We start from the raw sequence: 25,649 nt of genomic DNA on the forward strand, positions 1-25,649 counted from the left end.
GGCAAGCCGCAGAAGAGCTTGGGTGGGGTTTTTTCAGCAGCTGCTGGTGCTCCCTGCCCACACAGAAAATGCTGGTCAGGGTTGATATATTTGCATTTTAAAACTCAACCCTGGAGGAGCCTGTCTGGGAGAGGCGACACCACCTATGCCAAGCTCCTGGAGAGCCAAGCACCGCCTCGCTCTGTTAAACTGCCACCACCCCAACACAGAGAGCAGGGTGCAGGAGCCCCAACCAAAGGAGACATCAGTGGACCTGAACCAGTAAAAATGCCTCATGGGAAGCCCTGAGCAAAGACCCCCAGTGAGCTGGGCCCGCTGCCATGGGACAGTGCACTGGGCAGGGCCAAAGCTGCTGTGTGGCTTTAGGGACTTGAGGTTGCCACAAAGGGCTAGCTGCAGGCTGCTCCCAGCCTGGCCTGGACAGGGGGAGGTTGGTGTGAATGGCAGCACTGAAACTTAAAGCTGGGACGGGGTGATGAAGACCACATCCCCATGGTCAGCAGGGAGAGCTTGGTGACATCCGCATTGAGTTGTTTGGCTCTTTTTGCTCTCTGTCCTGGTCAAACAGAGAGGATCCTCCTCACCTTTCCAGTCAGCAACCAATTTCTCTACCAGGTCTTGCTGCCCCGAGCTATCCTCCCTGCTGCTACAGGAGTAATCCCATGGGGTGTGACACACAAGGTAACACGACAGCAGCACGATCACTGGCTTTCGGTCCCCAAACAAGACCTCTCTGCCAGAAAGCAATGATTACGCTGGATGTAGCCTCCCTATAAACTCTGCTATTCTACTGCCTGGAGCAGAGCCAGCATCTCTCCAGATATAGCAATGTTGCCTTGCATCTTGGCAGTGAATTTTCAGAAGCATTCCCTGTTCCTTCCCCATGGGCTTGCAGACCCTCAAGGTTTCAAAGATGCTTAATTTTTTCAGCCCCTCCTTTCCACACTAAGCCACAGGACAGTCCCATGGGTGGGGAGCACCCATGGCAAGGGGCAGCTCCTGGGGCTGGTGAGGTGATGTGGTCCACCTCTTTGCATTGTGCTGGCTGGAGGACGGCTTAGACACTGGAGAGCAGGTAGAGCTCAGCCCATCAAAGGGGATTTCCCAAAAGTGCTGACCCTCTGATCTGGGTTGCCAAAAGGCTTTTCAAAGGGGCTTGGCTTGAAAATGACACAAAGCAGTCGTACTCCTTGAAGGCATCTTCAGATAGCTCCTTCCATGCTGCCATCCTAAAGTCACTGTGTCCTGCTTGCACCTTCATCCTCTTCTGGTGGTTGAGAGGGTTCAGCATCTGGCTGAAGATGAGGTTGCTGCAGTCATAGCTGGGGAGAAGATCAGCAGGTGAGTGAGGTACTTCTGTCTCCTTGGGAAAGGAGGGAGCTCCGATCACAGGAGACTCCATCCTGGGCATCGGGTCGGATGTAGCTGCCAGCACCCGCCTGCTGTTCAGCTTCTGTGGGTTGTGTGGCCTCAAACCCACAGGCAACAGGATCAGGTACATCTCAGCATCTGTTGTCTTCTTCCACCCACCGTGGAGACTGCAAAGTGTCCCCCACAGTGCATCAAACTTTGCAACAGTGTCCATGGTTTCCTCCAAGCTTAAGCTAGCACCCTAACCTGCCTGTTTCCTTGTGGAAGGGCTCTGTTAACAACATGTGATGACCTCCATCTGTTAAAACAGCAAAGATTTATTCAGGTTTTAATAGCCCTGGCCGGGAAGCTGAAAGAAAATATACAGGGTCATCTCCTTTTAGGTGTTTTCCAGTCCTTTCTTTGCTTGTAAGAGTTTTCTGTTTCTCTGAGTTGGTTTGTGCACAGATGAGGAATTAGATGCACCAGTGGAAGGAGATAAAAACTGTCTGTAGCACCTAGCAGCTTACAGACCATGGAAGTCTTCCTAGCCTGGAAAGTGTCAAGTCTTCACAGGACCTTTTGCCCTCCTAAATGTTGACTGTGGGCAAATAGGACATCTGCAACTCCGCATGGTGCCTTACAGCAAGAGCTGCTGCTAATCTGCTTCTCCCATTAAGTTCCTAGCAATCTGGGTGTGGTTCCTCCCATCACAGGAATGAAATCAAGTAAACCCATCCAGATGATGTGTTACTGCTGTCAAACTTTCCTGCTTACATCTCCTACTGCTGAAATGACAGCAAATGTGCTTTATTTTGCAAATTGCGAAACCGGCAGTCTGTTACACCAGGGCTTGCCTTGTGCTATTACCTTTTTGCACCGTTTATTCTGTTCTGGATGGTGGTAAGTGTTAGCTGAAGCCGAGCAGAACCGAAGCAATACCCGTTCAGGCAAGGCAATGCAATGCATAGCAGTGAGAAATGTGAGATGTGCCTCCCCAAAGCCTGGGATATTTTGCTGAAGATGTTTCCAGGAGACTCTGTTGGCTTCAGCTGCTGCCAGGCAGTGTTGCTGTTGGCAGGAACGCTGCAGTCCTTGCTTCTCGTGCGTGGCCTTGTGCCTGCAGAAGCCTAGCCCAGAAGGTCAGCCTTGGTCAGTTGCCTCTGCTCTGAGACCCGCTGATTGTCCCTGCTGGGATCCTTGCTTACTTCTTGCACCTTACGCTCATTCCTCAGTGCCTCTTCTCCGGCACAACTGAAACTCTTCCATGCTGAGTCCCTACCAGTAACGACGAGAAAGCACCAGCCCATCCGCCTGCAGCGACAGGACCTTTGTGCTTACAGAGACGGGGACGCTGGGGCTGATGGCAAGAGATGCGGACAGCCTGGCCCTCTGCATGAAGGCACTGCTCTGCGAGGCATGCCAGCTGGACCCCCCTCCCATCCCCTTTGACGAAGAGGTAAGGCTCAGAGGCAATCCCATGTCTCCATTTGCCCCACAACAAACTGAGATCTTGGCAGATCCACACCTTTAATTAGGGAGCCTGATTTAACAGCCACTGACCTAAGAAATCATCGCCTTTTGCCATTAGCTCTCTGCTTCTGCAATCTGATCGTGTCTTTTGGGCTCAGGTCCTAGGATCTCTCAGTTGACCCTGACACCCAGAAAATACAGACCAGTCGGTTACCCTGGAGGAACAGGGCCCTGAACTCTGTCTGTAGCCACCCCAGGCATGTGGCCTGTACCAGTGCTGTCACACCTGCTATCGTAAAGTTGGTACATGTTCACATGGCAGGAGGTGGTGTCAGAAACACCAAACCAAGGGCTGCTGCGGCAGACCTGTGTCCTGGGCAGCACTGCTTTCCACCAGCCCCATTGCTCCCACCGTTCCTCCAACCCAGGAGACCTCAGTTGCTGCTTCCCGGAGCCCTGGGAACGGTCCAATCTTGCACGTCTCACACGATGGCTTCTCACAGGTTTACACCACTTCCAAGCACTGTGTAATATGAAGGATACAGCTACTTCCAGTCCTTGTCCAGCATGAAACAGGCCATCCAGCAAGCAAGGAAGCTCCTCCAGGATGCAGGGCATACGGTGGGGTTTCATGCCCACGGTTGCCTGGAGCTGTTATCCTGCCTCTTAAAAAGTCTGGACAAGTCACTTCCCATCTCGACTTTTGCTGCCCATAAAACAGGGACCATCCCTCCCTGCTGCAAGGATCATGAAGAGCAAGGCAAATGTGATAGCTTGTTTCCAAGGTGATCTTGCTTACATTTCTGGCCCAGCAGACAGGAGAATGACCTTCAGTTATTTCTGAGTCACCCCTTTTCTAAAGCACTGTTTTCCGTCATGTTTGGTTCTCCCATAAATGTCAAACTCCTAACAGTTTCCACACAGCTGTTCAATGCAGTTTACAGATTTCTTGGTGAGTAAGAGAGAAGGGGGTTGGAGCCCGCAAGGACCTCTTCTAGCCTAGATCATTCTGTGGTTCCACCAATGGGGATTTCTATGTGGGAGCTGTTCCAGTGATGCAAATGAGTTAAAAATACTTGGTGATTTGAAACCTCTAAACATTCTTCTTTAATATGTGGAGGAGTAGAGCCTGTACCAGGCCACAATATGTGTTAATGCCTTGGAGACGGGAAAGAACAGCGGGCAGATGGTGCTAGCCCAGGTCCCTTTGAAAATGAGGTCTGTTGTCCTCCAGCAGCAAGACCCGAGCTTCCCACCACTTCCCACTGACCTCACTAGTGAGGCAGGGTGAGGTTCCCAGAGGGCTCTGTGAGTCATCTGTCCTTGCTGCCTCTTGAACAGTGATGGGTTTCTTGCAGCTTGTTCCCTTCGCACCACCCAAAATCAACTACATGATAGATGAGCTGTTCACCAGAGGGGTTTTCGCGGGTGGTGCTGCTCACCTGGTGGACTGCTTGTGAGTAAACCCCCCATTTCAGCGTGGGCCATGGGACTTGGCACCGCCAAGGGGCTGTGCAGCACATGCTGAGCCAGATTAATACGTGCTGCCTCAGCACCACCTGGGCTGAGCACAGTGTCATCCTGGGCTATGCAGCTAGAGGTTACTTTAAGAGCTCAAGGATCCACATTGTGGCAGGGCCAGCATGTCTCCATGATCAGCGCAGAAAGACACGGGCTACTTTCCCCATCAGGTAGATTCTGGTACCCAGAATGTCGTGGGCCAATGCAGAGGTCTCTGCGTGCCGGTGCAGTGTGGTGTGAAGTATCTGCCCTTCCAGGAGAGACAGAGGCACACCAAACCGGGAGCAAGTGAATTTAGAAGACTGCCATGATCTTTGTCTAGGTGCCAGAGCGCCTAGACATGGTGGCATGCTTTTAATGTAAGCTTTTTTTGATGTACCTGTAAGCGTGTGTGAACCCAGGGGAGTCAGCTGGGTGATACTACAGCTTGTTCCCAGAAGGGTCACAGGGTTTCCATGACAATGGGTTGTCTGTGCATTTTGTTAATTGTTTTCTGTTGCCACAGTCCCAAAGCTGATTAATTCTGTCGCCTTTCCAGGTCTGCCAAAGACCTCTGGGATCAGCATGGAGCAGTGGTGGCAATGTGATCTTTTTCTTATTCTCTTTTTTTTTTTTTCTTTACTAGATGTAGTGAGAGATCCCTAAAGTTTCTAAGCAATTGCTTTGAGCTCTGTGACGGATTCAGGACTGGAAATGGATCATCTGGAAATAAAGCAGCTAGGCTTTTCTTTCAAAGTCATGCTTTGCAAGAAGTGGTAAGAGGCCAAGGTAGTAGATGCTCACGTAGAGGTTTTTAGTTAGGGAGGGTGGGGAAGAAAGATTATCCTTTGCCCTGTGTTTTCTAAGCAGAAACAGCATAAGAACAGCCACTAAAGGTGAGGCTTCATTTTTTTTCTTCTTTCTGTGTCTTGGTGAAAATCCTTAATTTCAAACATTAAATGCTATTGTCATGAGTGAAGATCTTGCTTGAACTATAAAGCAGAGGCCTTAGGAGTCAAAAATTGTGGTTGTGAACTCTTTGGATTAGGTGGATTTCATATAAACTCATCTGGGGTCAGCAACACAGGAGAGGAAGCATTCTCCTGGACAGCAGAGTCCAGTGCTGCCCGCAAACTGGTCAGTTCCTCTTTAAAACCAGCTGAGTTTTATGTTTGCATTTGTTTTTATGGGCCAGCTCCTCTTTTCCCTGGCTCTGATGGTTGGAAACCTTCATATTTCCCATGCTGTTTATTCACGTCCAGGTTATCCTCATTTTATTCCTGTCCTTGAGCTTAAATAGCACCTCTCCTCTCGGGTATTTTTCACTGCCTCCCTTGTCCTTGATCTATTTATAGAGAGCAATTGTATCCCCTTTCAGCTGGTGTTTTGCAAGGCTGAAGAACAGGAGCTGTGCTGGTGCCCTGGTGTTCCCTGGGACACCCTTGCATCCCTCCCGCAGAGGAAACATGCCGCCAGCCTGCACCGTCGGTGCCGCTCCCTTGATGGATGTGCATGCTCACTTGCAGCAGGTCTGACAGATTATAGGGCAAAGAAAAAAACTCCTGCAAAAATGCATGGCCACTGGGCTGACAGGGGTGTTTGGAAGGAAATGGGTTTGGGGTTTTTTTAGATAAAAACAGATTCCTCTCCCCCCACAGAAAAAAAAAAAAAAACCAACAAAAAAAAAAACAAAAACAAAAACAAAAACAAAAAAAAAACCAGCCCAAAAGAGAACTGTTAAAAAGGCTTGTTTGCTTCAGAGAAATTTTGAATTGTTTTTCTTCAGTGAAGCCATATTCACATTTTTTCATCCACTGCAAACAAGAGCTGATTCAAAACTTTTGGCTAGCTATCAGCTTTTCTTTCAGACAAAAAAAAATAAAAATAATCAGGTTAGATACAATGACTGTATTTCCTGGAAACCCATCTTGTTTGCTGAACTTTCAGCAGGAAAGATCTCTGACTGCAGATGGAAATTGAGGTCAGACTGAAAAATAGCCTCGTAGCCGGGGCTTTTGTGAGAGGTGTGGAAGATCCTTTTAGACAGAACTTGGAGTTGTGCAGAAAAGGGGCAGGTCCACAGACAAACCGTGTCCCTGTAACCAGAATATGGCTGCAGAGGCCACCATACTGTGGTCCATCCATGTCTGTTTACTAAGGCAAAGTGGAACAGCTCTTTGAGGATGGATTCATTCATCGCGTGATGCTCAGCAAAGCTGTGGTAAACCAGACGACAAATCTAGATCTCAGATCTACAGCACAAGCCTGAAGCTGTGCCTCCTGCGTGCTGGGGGGAAGCCCTCCCGCTTGCCTAGCTGTCCTCTGCTGCTCCTCTGTCTTACCTGTATCCTCATGCAAAATGAAAGAAGGTTTTGTGAAAATATTTTGAATTCATGTCTCCTGCATTCTTCTACCAAAACAACCAAAACACTTAGGAAATTTGACTTTTTAGGCAGCTACACAGAATTTTTCAAACAAGTGTCGATCGATGCAGTAAATTCAAAGACAAAACTGTTCACAGGAAGGACTGGGTTATTACTTGAAGAAATCAGCTCTGAAGTGCCCACCTAGCATTAATGTCTAGGTCATTAGCACTTGGTATTCTGACAGGAGACTAAGGGTGGAAGAACAAAACCCATTGGCTCTTTCAAAGCACAGCTCAGCTTATATTTTATTTTCCAGTTGTAGCCAGGAAAGTTTCTTTCCTCCTTTTCCCATGCTGTAGACATTGATCTGTCACTGCTGTCCAACAGACGTTTGTCATCTCCTCTGTGTTTCCTTCTAGGTTTACCACACCGAATTCATTGCTAAATGGAGGAAGCTAAGGCTGGATGTGATCCTTTGTCCCGTGCTGGCGCCAGCCTTTAACCACGCTGTGCTGGGAAGCTATTTGGTAATCTTCACCGAGGTCTGGATGCATCCGTGGTGATGTCTGTGGGCAGAGCCAGAGCAAGATATTTTGGTTTCTTGAACATTCCCCAAACCATGTGCAGTACTTGGCCTTCCGTCTGGGGAAGAAAGCAGAGGAGAGGTCTGTGGGTGTGTCTTCTCATGCCCCCACCTCACCTGAGCTGCAGGTGTTTGGCTTATTATGGGGCAGCAATTAGTGGAACGTCTGTCCCAGTCATTCATGGGTGAGTTTCGCCTGCATCATCTGTCCTGTCAAAAGCCCATGAACTACTCTTGAGAGTGGCTGTGAAGATAGTTGTCAGAGGGGTGACAGACCTTAGTAGAAGGCCAGGCTCTTCTGAATGTGGCCATCTTACATTTCCCAAGACTGCAAGTAGCAGAAAGGCCCGTTGCCTGTGATTTGCAGAAAAAGGCAATTTTTTTATAGCTTCCAGCAAACAGTAAGGGTCCTCCATCCCTCTAGCAATGGCCCTTTGGGATCCAAAATCCCCAAGATGGTGTTACAGAACTAGACATCTGGATTAGCTTGAAAAGATAGCTAGGATTTTTCCTGGGGTATGGGAAACGTAGATGGAGATTCTGAATCCCATCAGATACTCATATCTGTCTCTCCTAAAGCAGATCTAACCTCCACCTGACTGAAAGGTGAAGGCATGGGTCTCTCTCTGGTCTTAGCAGTCATGTGGCTCTCAAACTTCTCCATCAAAAGTCACTTTGAAAGCAGCATGTTATCATGGTCTCTTCTGGTCCGGCAGCTCCAGTCTACAATTCCTACAACCCAGATCATCATCTGAAAGTCACTGCTGGCCCAGCACATCAAATTTTCCTGTTTTGCATGCTCTGTGTGATCTTTTTCAGCTGAGACCTCCTGTACCACTTACACAATGTCTTAGACTTCCCTGCTGGTGTGGTGCCGCTCAGCATGGTCACAAGAGCCGACAGAGAAGAACTGAAGCACTGAGAGCACTATGGAGAACCTTGGGACAAGAGGCTGAAAGAGGTCAGCGGCAAAAGAGCTTAATTAAACCTCAGCAGAAGAAGACTGGCACCTTGTCCCGAGGCTTGTCTGCATCTCCTGATGAGAGTGGGAGCTTGTTCAGCAGCGCAGTTTGCATACACCATTTTGCTACCCTACATGTGGTGCAGCTAGGCTGGTGTCCACCCGCCTGACAGCTGTCCCCTTGCGTGTCTTCCTTTGTCTTCTGTTCCTATAATGGCAGAAGACAGCATTCTCTCTTGTGCCTCCCCAGGTGCTCTGATTCAGCACCATTCTTAATTTTTGCAGGCTGTGGAAGGAGCCGTGAGGCTGCTGGTGGCTGTCCAACGCGTGGCTCTGCCATGGCAGGAGGAGCTGTGCCTTTGCTTTGTGAAGGAGGTGGAGACACTTGCCCACAGCATGAAGAGAAATGTGTGATTTCTGGGAACCTGCCTTCGCTTTGATGACTTTTAAGTCCCTGAAGCACAAAGCAAAGTAGGTGGCAACCTGCAGACTCTGGACCGCCATTCCAATAAACTGGCAATAAATGCTGTTTAAAAACAGTCAGCAAAAATCTAATCCCTGTCCCAACTGTGCTTTGTTAGAGCTAAACTGAGTCAAAAAAAACCCACAAAAGAAAGGAATGAGAATTAACTAATGCTGGACCAAAGGAATCCAATAACTATAGGTCAATGATATGTGTTGCGTGACATGAGACCGAAGAGCTGTTTACCCTGGTATTTACCCCGGTGTTTTACTTCCAGCAGTGGGCAGGAGCAGGTGTTTGCGGGAGAGTGTAAGCCGGTAAGTACAAGACTCCCTCTCTGGCTGTGCCATCGGTCTTAGTCGCTGCCAGGAAAGATCTTTTTCGTGAGCTTCTTGGGCCCCTTCCTGAGCTCGCTCACTCTCCGGATCTCCTCACCATCCAGTGGCGGTGGGCTCTGCAGTTTGATGGTGCAGTGAGTAGTGGAAAACTTAATTTTCTTTCAGCATAAGTGGTGAGGAATGGTAACCGGTTTGTCTTCACTCCTGTTCCTCATTGTTTCTTCCAGTTAAGCAGTGGGAAAAGAAGGCTGCGGAATTTTTTATTGCCTATAAGCACTTGCGGGGAAAACTGAATTTAAGCATTTCTGTGGCTACATGTAGATGTACTGTTTGCGCTGTTTAGTTCCCACCTCACTGTGACCACTGTGTGCTGTTTCATGACCCATCCTTCACTCTCAAGGGCAGAAGATGATGCTGGAAAGGAAGGTGGGAGTGATGGAGGAGACTAAAATGCTTTGAATAAGCAAGCGTGCCTTGGAACAAGGCACAGTGTTAGCGAAGATCCATGCCTTCTCCAAGCCTGCACATCTCTCCGGGCACTGGGGCTGGAGGCAGCATTTCTGCAACAGGAGGAGAGGGCTCTTGTGATTTATCTGTTCCCTGGGGCTGCGCAGGGACGCTGTGGTCATCCAGCCACCTCGCATGGTCACAAGCAGGTCTGAGACACACGGCGGGTCCTGGCTGCTCAGCCTGGCTCCCCATCCTCGGTTCAGCACTGAGCAGGGAGGGGGTTCGCGGCACAGCCCTGTTCCCAGAGGATGCCCTGGCTCTGCAGGAGTGCTGCTGGGCAGCACCAGCACCGGGCTCCTCCCTGATGGGGGTCTGCCAAGTGAGCATGGCTATCTCAGGCCAGGAGCAAAGGATTTGTAGCCAACCTCCCACAGGGAAGATTGGAGCTCGCTATTGAAACAGGTAACCTGCCCAGGCAGTATTCCTGTCTAGATCTGGGCACACACAGACCTTGTTTTGCAAGGAAAGGACAGTGACATTTGCTCATGTACCCCCTTATATCTTTGCAAGGCTGAATGAAGTGAGAGAGTCCCATTTCTAAAGGGAATTCCCCCATACATGTTTGTGCTCTGCACTCCAGCTGTTCTTTGTGGGTTGCTCTGGAATGGGTTTACTGCTCCTCCCGCCTCCAGCCAGTCATTAGGTCTCAGGATCCTGCAGCATTACCTCCTGGACCCAGCACCCAAAGGGAAGTTCTCACCATGATCCAGCAGATACCGAAGCGGCGTGCGTGGGTGCTCTCAGCCCTGGCCTGCAGCTCAGCCAAAGCTCTCCTGGCACTGGAGTGGATGAGGTGGAGACACATCCAGAAGATGGACAAGGCGTGGGGGAAACAAGATACAGGTTTGGACCAGATGTAGGAGTCTGTTCAGGAATTTAAAGAGCAAGTTAAGTGCCTCAGCTTGGCAGAGAGCAAAGCACCTTCCTGAGTAAAACTCAGGGTCCTTCTCGAGACAGATTGTCCATGATGTGAGTTGGCATTGCTGCATGAATGTGGGGGAAAAGTGGGGAGGGTGATGCTGAGAGACTCAAGGAGGGAAAGGCCTTTAGTAGGGCATAACTGCAGGTTTGCAAAAGACTTCTTCCTCCAGACCTCCTCCAGGCTGGAGAGAGGACGTCGGCTCCTTCCCACACCCACCAGCCCAGTGCTACTGGGTTTCAGACCCTTCCGTGGCTCCTTGACTGTAAGCTGTTGGCTCAGGCTCTTCAGCCCTTGCAGACCAGCACTGTATGTTTGCAGAGCGCTTGTGCAGCCACCTGGCACCGGCCAAAGTCCCAGGCTTTGGTCTATCTGGGAGAATTAGGTAGCAATGCTGCTTGGGCCAGAAGGGCTTTGTTTCTACTAGTTTCTCTCACTTCCAGCACCATATCCTGGCTGCAGTCTTTGCTTTGATCATTTTTCCTCATTCCTCCTGATTTTAATAAGAATTTAAATCTTCTCTCCTCAACCCCCATTTCATTCTGTGGCCAGATAAATAAGTGAGCAAGGTCGAGAGGTGGAGTCATCAGACAATCCAGCTTTTGTGTTTGGTTTTACTTTATTTTGCAGGGTTGGTTTGGGGTTTTTTTTCAGTTTGCAGTTTAGACTTTGTATAGCCACAGCATCAGGAGCAAATAAAACTCTCAAGAAGAACTGATATCAGCAGAACATGAGCTGTTAGGACCGGTCAGTTGGCCTTTTACAGATCCAAAGCAAACAGAGCTCCCTGATGTAACAGAAAGTGGCAGAGGGCATTAGAGACACGGACATCCCCAGGATCCCAGGCACTCATCTCAAGCATGTTTCAAGGGAGGAGGTAGTTGAAGTAGCTAAAAGCAAGTGTTTAAAAAAATAGGTGAAATGAAACACCTTGACATAGCAAGGCTCACCCCTGAAGCACAAAAATGCAAGAATTAGGGTCGGTACATCTTTCACTCTGAAACAGCTGTTAGCTGTGAAAAGTGTCATCCCTCCAAGCATGGTCTCAATATTTTCTTTTTTTTTTCTTTTCTTTTTTTTTCTTCCCCCCACCCCCCACCCCGTTACAGTTCTCCTACTTTGCACTCAAATCACCTGGCTTCCCTCTGCCCTGTTTGCCCATACTGAGACCAGTGAAAAGCTTTGTGCCCAGCCATGGAGCAGCTGGGAACATCCCAGTCCTTCACCATCAGGACACAAGTCTCTGTTTTCTCTCAGTGGGGACAGACCTGGGCAAGACACCAGGCATGATGGAAGAAGCTGGAATGCTCCTGGACTTCTGGTGAAGAGCCAACAGCTCTCTGCAACACCTTTACTGACAGTGTCTCTGTCTTGCTTGGTAAAACAACTCGGAGAAGTTGTAAGTAGGATCCATACAACCCACCTGGCTATGGAAAAGGCCCAAGGAAAACAGTGCCATACCCACAAAAGTGGGAAAGATGTAGGGATGGTCAGGAGAGCAAGCGGTCCCTGCCGTCAGAGGTGTGAGGGTTGGTACGGGACGTTTCCCTCCCCATCCTGCTATATTTATTCAGTGAGAACCAACAGGGTCCTGGCTGAGCAATGTGGAAAAGGATTGATAGAAACAGACCTTCACCTGTCCACTGATGCTCTTGGTTGTTGGAAAGGTGCAGATGAAGTAGTGGCAAATTTCTTATCGGCTGTTAAGTTCTGTAAGTGTTGGTGGAGTTGGACTGGAATTGAGGAAAGTCTGATGCTTCCAATAGATATTCCAGGCTGAAATGAATCAGAAACTGGAAAGTTCCCAGAAAATACTTATTCAGCCTCTGAGCCAGGCAAAACAAGCTCTCCAGAGGGGACCAGCCCATTTCCCTGTGATTTCAACGTTTCGTGAAATGTCTTTAAAATTCATTCAGAGCAGTGTAGTTAACATACCTCATTTTGTAAACTGTTTTGAAAAAGCACATCAGAGCGTTTGGTTCCAAAAAAATGAACAGATGCAACTGTCAGGATTTGGTCTTTTCTATTTTAATGGAAATGGAGTCAAAGCTGACTTAAAAATAATTATTACCAATTTAGAGGGATGATAGTTTAGTTATAGAAAATTTCTGTCAAAACCCAGCCTGCTTGAGAGCTGAAGGTGTTGGATGGAGTGTGATGACGGTGAGTCAGTGCAGTTTTCTTTTTGCAAGGAAAGACAGCGGAGCTCTTGCTGGGGACAAGAGTGGCCTGTCTGAGTTGGTCCAACTGCCTTTCTTCTGTGATGGTCCAAAGTGAGGGTGCTGTTGTGGATGGTACAGTGAACTCCCAAGCCAGCTGCTACAGGCTGACTCTTCCTGCGGAAAGGGTCTTGGCTTTAACCCCACTGGTGAGTTTGACCTTGGACTTGGGTTGATTCAGGTGCAAAAAAAATTGCAAAGATGTTGCTCTTGGCCTTGGTTGTTTAGTGCACGGCAGTGCAATGTGGAGGAGTGAACGCTGAGCTATGAGTCAGGCAGGTCCGTCTCCTCTGGCATGGACTTGGGACGTACCTTTGCTTCCCTGCCTCAGTTTCCCCATGCGGACAGTGGTCTCTTTCTGAGCAGACTTTTCTCCCAAGCACCCCTTGCTCCCCTTTGGCTAGATGTGGGTCCACACAAAGCCACCCGCCGTGACCCAGCCCATCTGCCCCAGTGCAGCTGCTCCCCTCCATGGCAGGGACACCTTAATTCCGTATGGCTCTTGGAGTGCCTGAGCAGGTCTACTGTGAGGGTGCAAAACCAGCTTGGATTTTGAAACCATCCCAGTCCTGAGGATGGAGTTAACCTTCACTCCCTCCAGTCACTCCCCACTGGCCGCATCCTTGCTGCAGGCTGTGGCAGGAGCTGTGGGGCTGCCTGTGGCCATGCTGTGCATGGCTTTGTGGCAGCAGGAGCTGTACCTCCGGTTCCCAAAGGAGGTGGAGATGCTCACACATTAATAGGGAAAGGGGCATCCTCAGCAGCATCCAGCCACCTGGAAACGCAGCTGCACCTGCTGATAAATCTGACCTTTGAAACACCAAGTCAGTCCGGACACAGCTGGCTCTGGCTCTGTTACATATTTGCTGAGCATCTGAAGGGCAGGATCAGAGCACAGGTCCCAGTGCACAAGTGGATGTGGGAAGCCAATCCCCTGACACTTCCCAGCATGGGGGAAAATCTTCCCACAACTGCTGCCACATAGGCAAAGAGCCCACCTGTACCTCAGGAAGCCCCTGCATGGATTCCCGGAGGCTGGGAGAGGGCTGGTATTGCCGTGTGCTGACCTGTTCAGGTGCCCCTGCCAGAGGCATCTGCTGCAGCCAGCACCACGGGCTAGGAGCAGGACGGGCTGCAGGCATGTCCCCAAGTCCCTGCTTTTGTAAAACCAGCAGTTCCTTGGCTGAGGAGCCATCCTCTGAGCAAGGGTGCCACTGGAAGGGAACGCAGTAAAAGGTCAGCTTCATTTGGTACCGTGCTGTCAGCTCCGGACACTTACAGAACTCTTACACCTGCTAAGAACGGACATGACAACGGATGAAAAATCAAGCATTAGAGGACTACCTGGCCCTGGTGGGAAAAGACTCTTCACCTTCCTTTCCACATCCAGTTCCTCGCTCTGTTGAAGCAGGATCACGTTCTGGGCCTCTGGCCATCAGGTGCAACCTTGCAAAGTTTTGCAATGCCCCATCTAGCTGCCTAGAAACCTTTTTCAAGACAGGACCCATAGGAGGACCCACCATCCCCAACTCACAAAGATGACAGACAGACCGTGGCATTTGTTTTGGGGCTGATGTTAGCTGGGTTGTTGGCTTCAGCTCAGCGCATGGTTCTTGTGTGCTTGTAGCGAGTGGCAGCTGTGCTGGAAAGACCTCAGACACCAGCTGCCTCAACATCTGTTGGAAACAGTTTGCTTCTGGCCTGCAGCCCTGTGGGATTTTCCACTCCTAAGGCAATAGCAGCGTGCTTTGTCATGGGGTAGGACACGGTGCATGGAGACATCATGGTGGTGCTGAGCCCTGCCCCACAGGTCTCCTGAAACAGCCTCTGGCCACCATGGGAGCAGCACAGGCTACGGGATTTGGTGAGTGAGTGGGGTACCCCACAGCTATGCATCCTCTTGTCATATCGTTCCTCATCCCTGTGCAGGGAAGTCTTATGATTTCAAGCTGTTTTTTCCTCTTCTCCCATTGTCCTCTCAGGCTCCGCAGGAAATAGAAGAGCAGCTATTTCCTTGCTTCTTTTGTTCAACTGGTCCCACAGCCCTTCCTCCCCAGCAGAGAACTTCCCACAGTCCAAAAAGCCCCTAGAAACCCGATGCCCCAAGGTTCAATGGACAAACTTCACCTTTTTCATTTCCCAGTCAATCATTCTCCACTGCACGCTCCACTGAAGGCAGCTTTGCAGGGGTCAGCTTTGGACTTACAAACTATTTGCTGACCCGAGGCAGTGATGCTTGGGAGGGGGGACAGGTCTGGGAAGGCAGGGAAGGTCTCCTGCTCCTGCCTTGCTTTTCTTTCTCACTCCATCCCCAGAGATCAGAAGGCCACGTCATGATCCAGCAACAGCTGAGACAGCTCCTGCCAGAGAGGGAGGTGGATCCTTCTGCTGCCCTCACCCTGCTCTGCGGCTCGGCGGCAGCCGCGGTGGTCTGGAAATGGCTGGGCAAAAGGCAGATCCAGAAGAAAATGGAAGAGGCTCGGAGAACCCGGGATGAGGGCGTGAAGAAAATGGCAAAGGCTGTCCAGCAGTTCAGGGAGCAGGTAACCCATCTCTCTGGGGGGGTCTGGGTCCCACCAAGGTGCCTGCTGATGTCGTTCTTCAGTTCCTTCTTCCAGCTCATGCCTCCATAGCTTTTATAAGGAGGAGTCCAGGGGAGATGTGCCAGCAGCCTCAACAAGAGGAAAGGCTGCCTTGGGAGGAAGGGACGTCACTGCTGTCCTCAAGCTGGATGAGATGTGGTAGGAGTTTAGAGCCAGGGAGATGTGAATTACTCACTAGGAAGAGGTTTTGGACAGCACAGGTGATGAAACACTGGACCTGTATTGATCCAAAATACAGTTATTTTGGGATCTAGAAATGTCTCCTGCCTCTATGGGTAGAAGCAAGAAAGCTTTTTCTTCTTCTTGACTCTAAGTTTACACATCTGTCCACACTCCTATATCTTTGTCTCTGAAACCTGGCCTCTGGATGGTTCCTGGAGCCTCCAAAAGGGCTTTCACTAGGGTTCCCAGCAGGTGAGACCTCCTGGCCCAGCAGGCTGCCCAGAAGATGGCTGGCCTAATTTAACCCTAATGAAACACAGGGCATTCAGTGTCCCCTGGAGCAACCAGGACATGACACAGGGACGAATGAGGCAGGCTTACAACCAGCATGGATGTGGCTCTGAATTCCTACCTCAGCACTGATTTCTAACCACCTTTCTTTCCTGCTCCATTTCCTTCTAATTAGGTACCGGTTAGACCACACCTGGAGATAAAGCATACTAGCTAAAAGTGATATGTATCTTTACAACCTTTTTTTTCTTAAATATATATATAAAATCTTAAAAAAAAAAAGCTGGTGGTGCTGAGAACTTCCAGTTCTCTTCACCTGAGTAGACCTTACCCACCACCTGTGAGTCCCTGCTGACTTCTCTGCAGTTTGCTGGGCTTGAGCTGTTTGTCCTCAGCCCAGGCTGACCTACACTGCCTGTACCCATCCTGAAGGGCGAAGGACCAGCCTGCAACTTGTGTGCAACACCTTTGGTACCTTCTGCCCAGGCTGGTATTTGCTCAGCTGAGATACCTACTGACCAAGAGGTTAAGTCCCACGGTGCCAGGAGGAAGGCTCTGATGTGAGGCACTGCCTTGCCCTCTGGCTGCAGTGGGTGCCTGAAGCTCATCTGCACCTTCAGAGAGAGCTGGGTTCCTCTGTTTGCATCACGTCCATGACATCCAAGCTCAGGATGAAACACTCAGCAGCTCAAGGTCTGAACACCCCACATGCAGGGTCTGCCTTTCCAGCAAGCTCTTTTGATAGTGTTGGCAGAACCGAAGAGACTTATCCCCTCTGAGCCAAAGGGCAGCTGGAGCTTCTGTCCTGGCACCCCCTTCATCTTCCCCTTGCAGGTTCCCAGTGTCCAGACGGATGCCATCCTCTCCCTGCCCCTGCTGGAACTCACCGGGAGACTGCGGGAAGGGTCTCTGTCCCCCAAGACCGTCCTCTACACCTACTTAGAGAAGGTGAGCGCGTCACGTTCTCCTTGCCATGGTGTCTGGGCTGGTGGCTGAGATGACTTGTTGGAGCAAGATTTTGACAAGTCTTCAATATAGCGGATACCAGGAGAGAAAAAGCAAGGACCTCTCTGCCTCCTGGGTCAGAGCCATCAGTAGACAGTCCTTTGAGATGGCTTAACGCTCTGGGAAGGGGGTTACCATTCATGCCAAGCCACTAGCCCGTGTTTTGAAGATCCAGCTAGCTGCTGAGTGCAGCCGTGTGCTGTGTAACGATGCTGTTCTTCACTGACACCTATTTCTCCATGTGTCCGTCAAAGGCCCTGGAAGTGACTCAGCAGACAAACTGCGTGCGACATTTCATCCCAGAGTGTGAGGAGCAGCTCCAAGAAATACAACGGCAGAGGGAGAAAGGGCTGCTCTATGGCATCCCCATCAGCATCAAGGATCACATCAGCCACAAGGTGCTTCCCTTTGTGCCCGTGAAGTGTCCCATCGTAAGCTGGGCGGGGTGGTGAAGTGGTGGGACACAGAGAACAGGGAAGGGGCCCAATCCACCTCTGCTTAAGCCATGGGGAGCCTGGCTGGGTCTGAGGCTGTGGCCTCACATCTCATTGCAGCTGCAATCCTGACAATTAGAAGCTTCCATCAAAAAAAAAACCCAAGGGGTGAATAGTTACACACCCACACAATTTCTTCTCTGATACATGGGGCAGCACAAACTGGGCTACATGGTTGTTTGGGCCATAACTCAGACTTCTTCTCAGAGGTTTGCAGCATCAGGGACAAGAATATGCCTCAGCTTCTAGAAAGTCACTAGTGGGAGGAACTGATAACCTCAAAACCTTGTTGGCTGCTGAGTCCCTTTAGCAAAGAGCCTGTGCATGAGCCACACCAGAGACCCCCTCACAGACAAGCCCTGATGAGGACTGACCACACACTCCTGAGCTGAACTTGTCGGGCAGTCTCCTCCTCCTCCTTGCTGACTGACCAACACAGTTAAGAGGGCTGTAAGCCCAAAGCAAGCCCCAGACACCCAGGTTCACTGAGAAAGGATCACACTGTGTTTGTCTGGGGTGTATATTCCCTCCCTGAACATCCGCTGGTGGCTTTATTTGGACAGCAGGACAATGGGTTTGTTCCTGAGCTAGTGCATCTATGGCACTGGACCCGGGTCAGGAGAGAGAAATAGCATGGAAAAGGGCAAGGACAGCTTCAGGAGAAGCCTTAACCCAGTAAGTGTTTGGCAGCCCTCTACCAAGGATGGAAGGAGAGGGAGTCCTTGGTCCTTCACGCAAGGGCTTGCCAGGGAGCAGGTTAGTACCTGCCCTCTCCCTGCCCAAGAGAGGGACACCAGGTCTTCCTTCCAAAACCTCAGGGGAGCTGCGCTGACCATATTGTTGTCACTTCTCCTCTCTGCAGGGGCACCTGTCGACCTGTGGGCTTGTGCAATGCCTGGGCACTCCAGCGCAGGAGGACAGCGTCCTAGTCAAGGTTTTGAAGAGACAGGGGGCCATCCCATTTGCAATGACCAACGTGCCCCAGTCCCTCTTCAAGTAACATACATCATTGGAAATCTTTCCTCTGGTTGTGCTCCTGAAGCTAAACCCTAACCTGTAGGTCCTGGGACAGGCTCCTTCCTGCCTCCTGAGATGTTGTGTGGACGAGTTCCTCTTCCATCAGCTGCCAATAATCTCAGTTCAACTGAAAACAGCCTTCAGATAAGATTAAGAGGAACAAACCTACCATGACATAAGAGAAATTAAGTGCAGTTGCACACGGGAGGGAGAGCAGCGTCTCACGGGAATGTCCTGAGGGATTTGCAGGGTGGAAGGATGGGGTTGGCGATGCCACATAAGCTCACTGCAGGGGAGAGCCAACAAACTCAAGGCATTAGGCTGTTCCTGACAGCCCACTTGCTGGTTTTCTTCTCCCCAGCTACGACTGCAGCAATCCCACCTTTGGCCAGACCTTGAACCCCTTCAACCACCAGAAGAGCCCCGGGGGCTCCTCGGGAGGGGAGGGAGCTCTGATCGCAGGGGGAGGCTCCATCCTGGGCATCGGCTCCGACATGGGTGGCAGCATCCGCCTGCCCTCCAGCTTCTGCGGGCTGTGCGGGCTCAAACCCACTGCCGAAAGGCTCAGGTAGGTGCCGGGGTCTCCCCGCCCTGCAAGGACCCTGCTAATTGTCAAACTGAGCGGAGGGGGCAAGGTGCTCACTGAGTACCTGGGGGAAAACGAGAGGAGAGTTTCTTGGAGCTGGCTTGCTTTGCTCAAATCCTCTCCCAACAGGCCGCGTTGCTACATTGCGTGGGGAAATGGCTGTTTGCGTCGTAAATCTGGCCTGGAGTTAAAAGGAAAAGGGGAGCAAAGTGGTTAAATGGTGCCAAAAGGGAACATTTTTGGTTAAACTAAAACTAAGATTGGTTGGGGGTTTGTGGTCGTTTTTTTTGTTTGGTTTGGTTTTGTTTTTTTTTTTTTTTTTCATTTTGACCAACATTTTTTGTTTCCCGTGACCCAAGTCAAATGCTTTTAATAATTTCCTTCTGGCTTGGGTCCTGAACTGAAGACCCCGCTATGCTATTCAAACATATTGGGAATATCCCACCATTACTGAAATGACAATACGCTGCTTTTTCTTTTCACATAGCCTGTCCGGAGCAGGTGTCCCAGTCGGTGGGATCGTGGCAGGTACCTGAATTTTAATTGCTTTTCTCTATATGCTGTGAAGAGCCCTATGCCCTCCTCTATGCCTGAGGAAAGCCTGAGACAACCAAGATCTGTCTGGAATCCATCTGAAACATCCTCCATTGCCTGATCATCCCTTGCAGCCAAGTGGCTGTGCAGGGGGGAGGGTGGACCAGTGTTTGGCACATCCGTTTGCTCAATGGGGATGTTTGCTTTCGTCCCCACTCCAGTTCGTTGTGCGCTGGGGCCGATGGCAAGGGACGTGGACAGCCTGGCCCTCTGCATGAAGGCACTGCTCTGCGAGGAGATGTTCCGGCTGGACCCCACCGTGCCCCCTATCCCCTTCAACGAGGAGGTAAGCCCCTAAGTCGGCAGGCCCTGGTTCTTTTGAGGGTGCTGCACACTCAACATATGCATTCTTTAATGGTCCAGTTATCTTTACAGTATTGGTTTCCAGTAACTTGTTAGCTCTTTTTGAGGGCACAATTCATAATTATTAGAAAAAAATAGGTTAATAAGTAGGTATCCTTTCTGCCTTCTCAGTTGGCATATAGCTTATTAGACTGAGAGACCCCAGAAAAGGGTGGGGAGGAAGGCAACACCAGGACCAAAAAGCTGGAGGTTTTTAGGGGAAGATGAGACAGGATCAGAAACCCTTGCAGCAAATCTCCTGACTGAGGACATTCCCTTTCCCCCTGCAGCAGATGAACTTCAGGTTTCCCCACCTCCATCCTTTGTAGCAATGGTTGAATCTACTGGTCTTGAGTGGCCGTGCTCTGCCTGAGGGGAGGGATGAAGGGGAGGCTGGAGAAAAAGGTGGGGGTGGACAATTGGAAAGGGTGACCTATGGAAACTATAAGGAGCAAACCAGAAAATTAGTTACTCCCTAACATCTGGGGGTTTTGTCCCCTTCTGCAGCGGGCTTCAGCATGGGGGCAGTCCTAGCCGGAGCAGGGCTGGCAGTGCTTCAGTGGTGGCTCTTTTCTCCAGGTGTACTCCAGCTGTGCTCCCCTGCGCATCGGCTACTACGACACAGACGGCTACTTCCCGCTGCCCCCCTGCATGCGGCGGGCAGTGCAGGACACCAGGGGGGCTCTGCAGGCAGCGGGGCACCAGGTGAGCACAGCCACCCAGAGCTCTTCTCCCCAGGGGGTCCCCAGCTCGGCTCCTCGCCGCTGAAGTTGCCCCTCAGAAACCAGACATAGCTCCCAAGCCCAGCTGTGCGATAAATGACCTACCAGAGGTATGAGATGAAGTTACTCCAGCCACGTACACGTGCCCACCCAGGGCAGCAGCACTGCTTCTCGTGGGCAAACAGCACTTGCAATTAGCAAACTTGTACCTGCAAGGGGCCAGGAGTGTAATAACTCCATCTCTGCTCTCCTGGGGGCTGTGGTCCACACTGGACAGCAGCAGCCACAAAGTGCTGCATTTGACCCTGGAAGGTTATCCCAGCATTTGCTGGGTCTGTCCTTCCCCAGCTGGGCTCTGAGAGGTGGTTTTCTCCTTCCTCCCCAATGCCCATGCAGACCTCTCTCCGTCCTGGACCACTGAGGGAAAAGGGCCGCGGGGCATGGGATGGAAAATACCTTTCCCTCCATCTAGACCTACCTGTGGAAACATGCTAGTAGTGCTTTTCACAGCAAAGTGAGCCCATGTCTGAGATTTCAGTTCTGCTGGGACAGGCAGGAAACTAGGGCAGTTTCTGGCTCAGTGGCTGCCTGGAGCAGCGTGGAGGAGGAGACAGCTCTGGAGAGATCTCAGAGCTGAGCCAAATAGCTGTCAGGGAGGAATAATCCCACAGGGAGATGCCTGGGCTGGTATGGGATTGAAATAGGGCCTCCGCTGGCAGGTGCTGCTCTGCCTTTTAAGTATATCCACAGACAGACCCTGGAAATCATTCCGCCCCCCAGGCTTTCACATAGCCTTGCGTTTTGGTGCAGCTGGTGCCCTTTTCTCCACCTCGGATCCACCACGTCATGACTGAACTGTTTCTGAAGACCTTTTTTGCTGATGGAGGCCGTGCTTGGTTGGACATGTTGTAAGTAGGAGCCCTCTGGCATGCCCATGAGCACAACACACAGGCAAAACGAGCACTACCGTCTCCGGCATGATCCCCTCCTCTTGTCATCTCTCAGCACAGGAGATACTGTAGATCCAAACTTGAAATCACAGGTGAACTGCTGCAAGATCCCGAGGGTGGGGAAGAAGCTACTGGCTCTGATTCTTAAACCTCTGGTGAGTCCCTGGCCTCCGGCTCAAAGCAGAGTGGTGTCAGCAAGGTCTTGAGGTGCCTGGAAGTGTGACGGTACCAAGAGACACCTTTAACTGGACACACTGGGATTTCAGGCCAAAGCACATACAATCACTTTGGAAGGTCGTTCGAGACCTCTGCTGGGATTTACCCAGTGTAAAGGGAAAGGGGAGAAGAACCAGCCAAAAGCTGTAAAAGATTAGTGCGAGTCGTTCTTCAAATGCTAGACCTAGCAGTGCCCCGTTTCGTACAGATTCGTGCATTGGGATTACTGCAGTAGAGGGACTGAGGCTGCAGCTCTGTCCCTGTGCTGGAAGCCTCCCAGAGATCCCACCTTCAGGGGGGCTCCTGGTGATTCATACGGGCTGGCCCTCACTGTAGCCCTTTCACCAGCTGAGCATCCTTTTGTAGGGCTTCTCTCCTCCATCCTCTGTTTCCTCTGCCTCTCTGTCCGGTTGGGTTGTTCTCAGCTGACAGGATTAAAAAGGTAGCAGTGAGTGAGAGGCAATCAAAATGCTTGTAGAGGTCTTGTTTCTGTGAGATACCAAGCTAAAACAGGTTCATCAAAAATAATGAAAGGCAACCTGGTTCAAGTCAGCGCATGCCTCTGTGAACAGGGAATATTGGGCTGTAAGAAACAAATTGGGAATCAACAATCAGAAGTTGGACACAAAGTAAATTCAGAACCATGAGGAGCATTTTTAATCATCATCGTTCGCCCTCAGTGCAGCATCCCCAGGGCTAGAGGCAGCATAGGACCAGGTGTTTCCTGGAATGGCTGGAGTTACTGCACCCCCATGTCATGTCCCTAACCTCTTGCCTTTCCAGTTTCCCCGCCTGGCTGACTATCTGAGCGCCTTGGGTGGAATGAGGTAAGTTGGCATCATCCCCAGGGATGTCCATGAAAATGCATGGTACCTTCTCCTCTAAGTGTCCTTGGGGGTGGTGGGGGTGGGGGAGGTGGAGCCTGGATTCATGACAGGTTCTGACCTGCTCCCTGCAGAGGCTGTCCCTCCATCCTGGGCATGGCTTTAGCCTTTAGGAACACATCTCCCCAGCGTTGCGCTGTCCCTAGTGTTATCCTGAAAGGACTGGGGGGCTCGGAAGGGTAAGGTCGTACAGGAAGCCTGCAGCAGCGACGAGCACCACATCCAGGTTCACAAGAGAAACCTCTCTCCATCGCTTCCAGACGTTTGTTGCTTAATTGTTTGGCCAAATGCCAAAGGAAACTTCAGACAAATTGTGAAAGATGTATAACAACACATCAGTATTGTTACAAGCATTGTACAATAAGCAATCGCTAAAATGACCGAGGCTTATCAGCCTGGAGGGTTATTTAAGCAATTCTTCCTCCTCCTCCTCTTAAAGCTTAAAAATGGTGCTGCTATTTCCACTTGCAGGTCAGTGAAGGAGATGTGGAATCATCACCATCAAATAGAGGTGTGTTTGGAGGACTCTTCTTTCTGGCATCATGCTACAAGTCGAGGCTTTACGGCAAGCGCCAGGTCGGAGGGTCATCAGTTAGGACAGGTGGTGTGCAGGGGGGAGGAGGCAAGGTGGAGGGAAAGGCACAAGAGAGACAGGGATGGGGTAGATAGGCTTTTGGGTCAACCCAGCCATGACTTTATTGGTTGCCCACAGTGCTCGTGCCCAAATGCCCACATTCAACAGTCCCAGCACAACGAAGGCTGTCCTGGGAGTGGGGACAGCTAAAGAGGGACCTTCCCAATTCCTGGCCGCAAGCTGGCCACGTGCTGTGGGGGCAGACACTCACACGCTCCCTGCCTCTTCCCTCAAGCCCAGTTCCCTGCGGCTGCCTTCTCGGCCATGCCAGAGCCTGGCGCATACCCTAGAGAAGCCAAGATGCTCCAGGTGTGGACATGACCTCCGCATCATCTCCCTCTCTCCCCAAGGCATACCGCACCGAGTTCATCGCCCGCTGGAGGGAACTTCGGCTGGACGTTGTGCTGTGCCCTGTCCTGGGGCCTGCCTTCACCACAGGATACCCCGGGAAACTCCTCAGTAAGTGAGTCTGGGACCTTCCCGGGAGGGCAGAGGACCACAGTGGTTGCAACTGGACAGAAACGTCCCCTACCATGGAGCTTAACCACCCGCCTAAGCATTTTAAGGGCATTAGGAAGGAAAAATAACTACCGTAAACCTATCATCTGAGCAGATGGGGGCAAGACACATGGATGAAGTGATCTGATGGCGATTTTCTTGCAGTAGAACTTGGACCTGCAGATGACCAACCCTGTGCAATTTCTCCTCCCAGCAGCAGCTGGTTCTCAGGGGCTTCAGTGAACATGTAATTTGTAACTGTGAAGAAAAACAGGAGGCTGTGACTACCTGCATTCTCTTTTCTGCTTCTCTCAGCTGCCATCTCCTCCACGATGCTTTACAATGTCTTGAACTTCCCCGCTGGAGTTGTACCCGTCAGCACAGTGACAGAAGCTGATGAGGAAGAGCTAAAGCTTTACCAAGGATGCTGTGATGACCCCTGGGACCGGACACTGAAACAGGTATGCAACATGGAAAGTGGTGGAGCAGAAACTGCTGATGGACGTTCAAGTAATAGAGTCACTGAAATCAGGGGTTCCTCAATGTCTCTACCAGTATGAGCACAGTGCAGAAAAAAATCACCTCTTCTTTATATACCCCTTGCAAACCCCTTTTCTCACAAGCCCCCAAAAACATGAGTCACTAAGCTTTGGGGGGACTGGGTGCGCACCCCTAGGCTGGATTATAGGCTGAAACCAGAAAGGAGCCACGCAGCCAGGCTTCTTTCAGTAGGTCCTTGTGACAGTCACAGCCCACAGCACTGCACTGCACTTTCCTCCTGCTCTGATGCCTTCGCCAGGCCCAGGCTGTCAGCAGAGCATGGATCAGGAATGAGGACGCTGAAGAAAAAGGGATCTGGCTGCAAGACAGCTCAAAGCCAAGCTGGCTGGGGTGTGTGGGTGTCTTAAACATGCTGCCCAAGATTTGGCAACCATTTCTATCACGAGAACAGCAACAGCCTTCCCTCTGCCCTAGTGCACTTATGCTGCTTGAATGGCAGGGCTCAGCCTCCGCCACCACCCCCCGGGACAAGCCACATGCCTAAACCAAGTTTCCAAAAGCTGCTGGAGCACCCCAGTAACCCCTCACTGCTGTGCCCCCGCTGCAGGCTGTGGCAGGAGCCGTGGGGCTGCCGGTGGCTGTGCAGTGTGTGGCCTTGCCGTGGCAGGAGGAGCTGTGCCTCAGGTTCATGAAGGAGGTGGAGACCCTCAGCCAGGAGAAGCGAGCAGCATAGTCTCCGCGGTCCCACGCCTGCGGGGCCAGCGGCAAGGCAAAAGGGACACCATGGACAACTTCTCTTTTGCAATCGGCAGTGCGGGGATTACAGCAAGGGGGGAAGGAGGAAGGAAACGCGATTTCCTGACACCCTCCTTGCCAATAAGCACAGATCCTGTAAGGAAATAAGATGCCATGCAGGGCAGAGGACTGGTTTAAGCTGGGTTCAAATAATGATAAATCTATGAACCTGCACCTTCCTGGAAGGATGGGCACGGATGGGGGGTTACCCGCATCATCTATGCTGCCTCTTGCAGAAGCAGGGTGATGCTGAGAGAAGGTGATTACAAAAGCTCAACATTATTTTCTTGCTGGCACCTGAGTAACTTCATATAGATGTAACTATGGGCTGCCCTGTAAGGAATACAGCCTTGTCTACCCTTCCCATCACTGTATTTCGCTCACAAAAATAAAAACGTAGCTATTAAGCAACTCTTACCATAAGCTCCAGTAATCTTTCACTGATGGTTATGATTATATGAAGGCAGTTATTACTCAAAATCATGCAAACACCCTCCCACTGGATATTAAATGGCATCTAGCATGTTCACGCCTTCCCTCTCCACCACAGCTTTCCTGTCTGTGAGGGAAGGCAACAGTCACTGGCCCTTCTACAGCACCAAGCTTTTTCCACCACCAGATCTCAAGCATCCCAAGCATATTGCAACCTCACAGCAGGGGCATTCTTTGGAAC

At 50.8% G+C, this 25,649-nt stretch overlaps 1 protein-coding gene across 1 annotated transcript; it reads left to right on the forward strand.

Annotated features, from left to right (window-relative positions):
* The first annotated feature begins 4,300 nt into the window (after positions 1-4,300).
* On the forward strand, positions 4,301-25,393 carry LOC308071438 (vitamin D3 hydroxylase-associated protein-like). The gene is made up of 17 exons (XM_080406844.1): positions 4,301-7,457; positions 8,092-10,513; positions 11,573-15,225; positions 16,573-16,686; positions 16,998-17,141; positions 18,100-18,233; positions 18,616-18,822; positions 19,328-19,368; positions 19,596-19,720; positions 20,356-20,481; positions 21,309-21,406; positions 21,504-21,603; positions 22,448-22,491; positions 23,020-23,059; positions 23,533-23,641; positions 23,996-24,141; positions 24,789-25,393. Exons 3-17 carry the CDS (start codon positions 15,016-15,018, stop codon positions 24,912-24,914), a joined length of 1,764 nt encoding a protein of 587 aa, XP_080262970.1. The 5' UTR covers positions 4,301-7,457; positions 8,092-10,513; positions 11,573-15,015; the 3' UTR covers positions 24,915-25,393.
* Positions 25,394-25,649: the final 256 nt, after the last annotated feature.

The sequence above is a fragment of the Falco punctatus genome (assembly GCF_963210335.1).
Source record: "Falco punctatus genome assembly, chromosome: 11".
Lineage (NCBI taxonomy): Eukaryota > Metazoa > Chordata > Aves > Falconiformes > Falconidae > Falco > Falco punctatus.

Excerpts from the sequence above, each read along its gene's own strand:
- LOC308071438 (XM_080406844.1), top strand. The coding sequence starts at position 15,016 with ATGATCCAGCAACAGCTGAGACAGCTCCTGCCAGAGAGGGAGGTGGAT. Across the intron at positions 15,226-16,572 it reads TCCAGCAGTTCAGGGAGCAG|GTTCCCAGTGTCCAGACGGA; the intron begins GTAACCCATCTC and ends TTCCCCTTGCAG. Across the intron at positions 18,823-19,327 it reads CCCACTGCCGAAAGGCTCAG|CCTGTCCGGAGCAGGTGTCC; the intron begins GTAGGTGCCGGG and ends CTTTTCACATAG.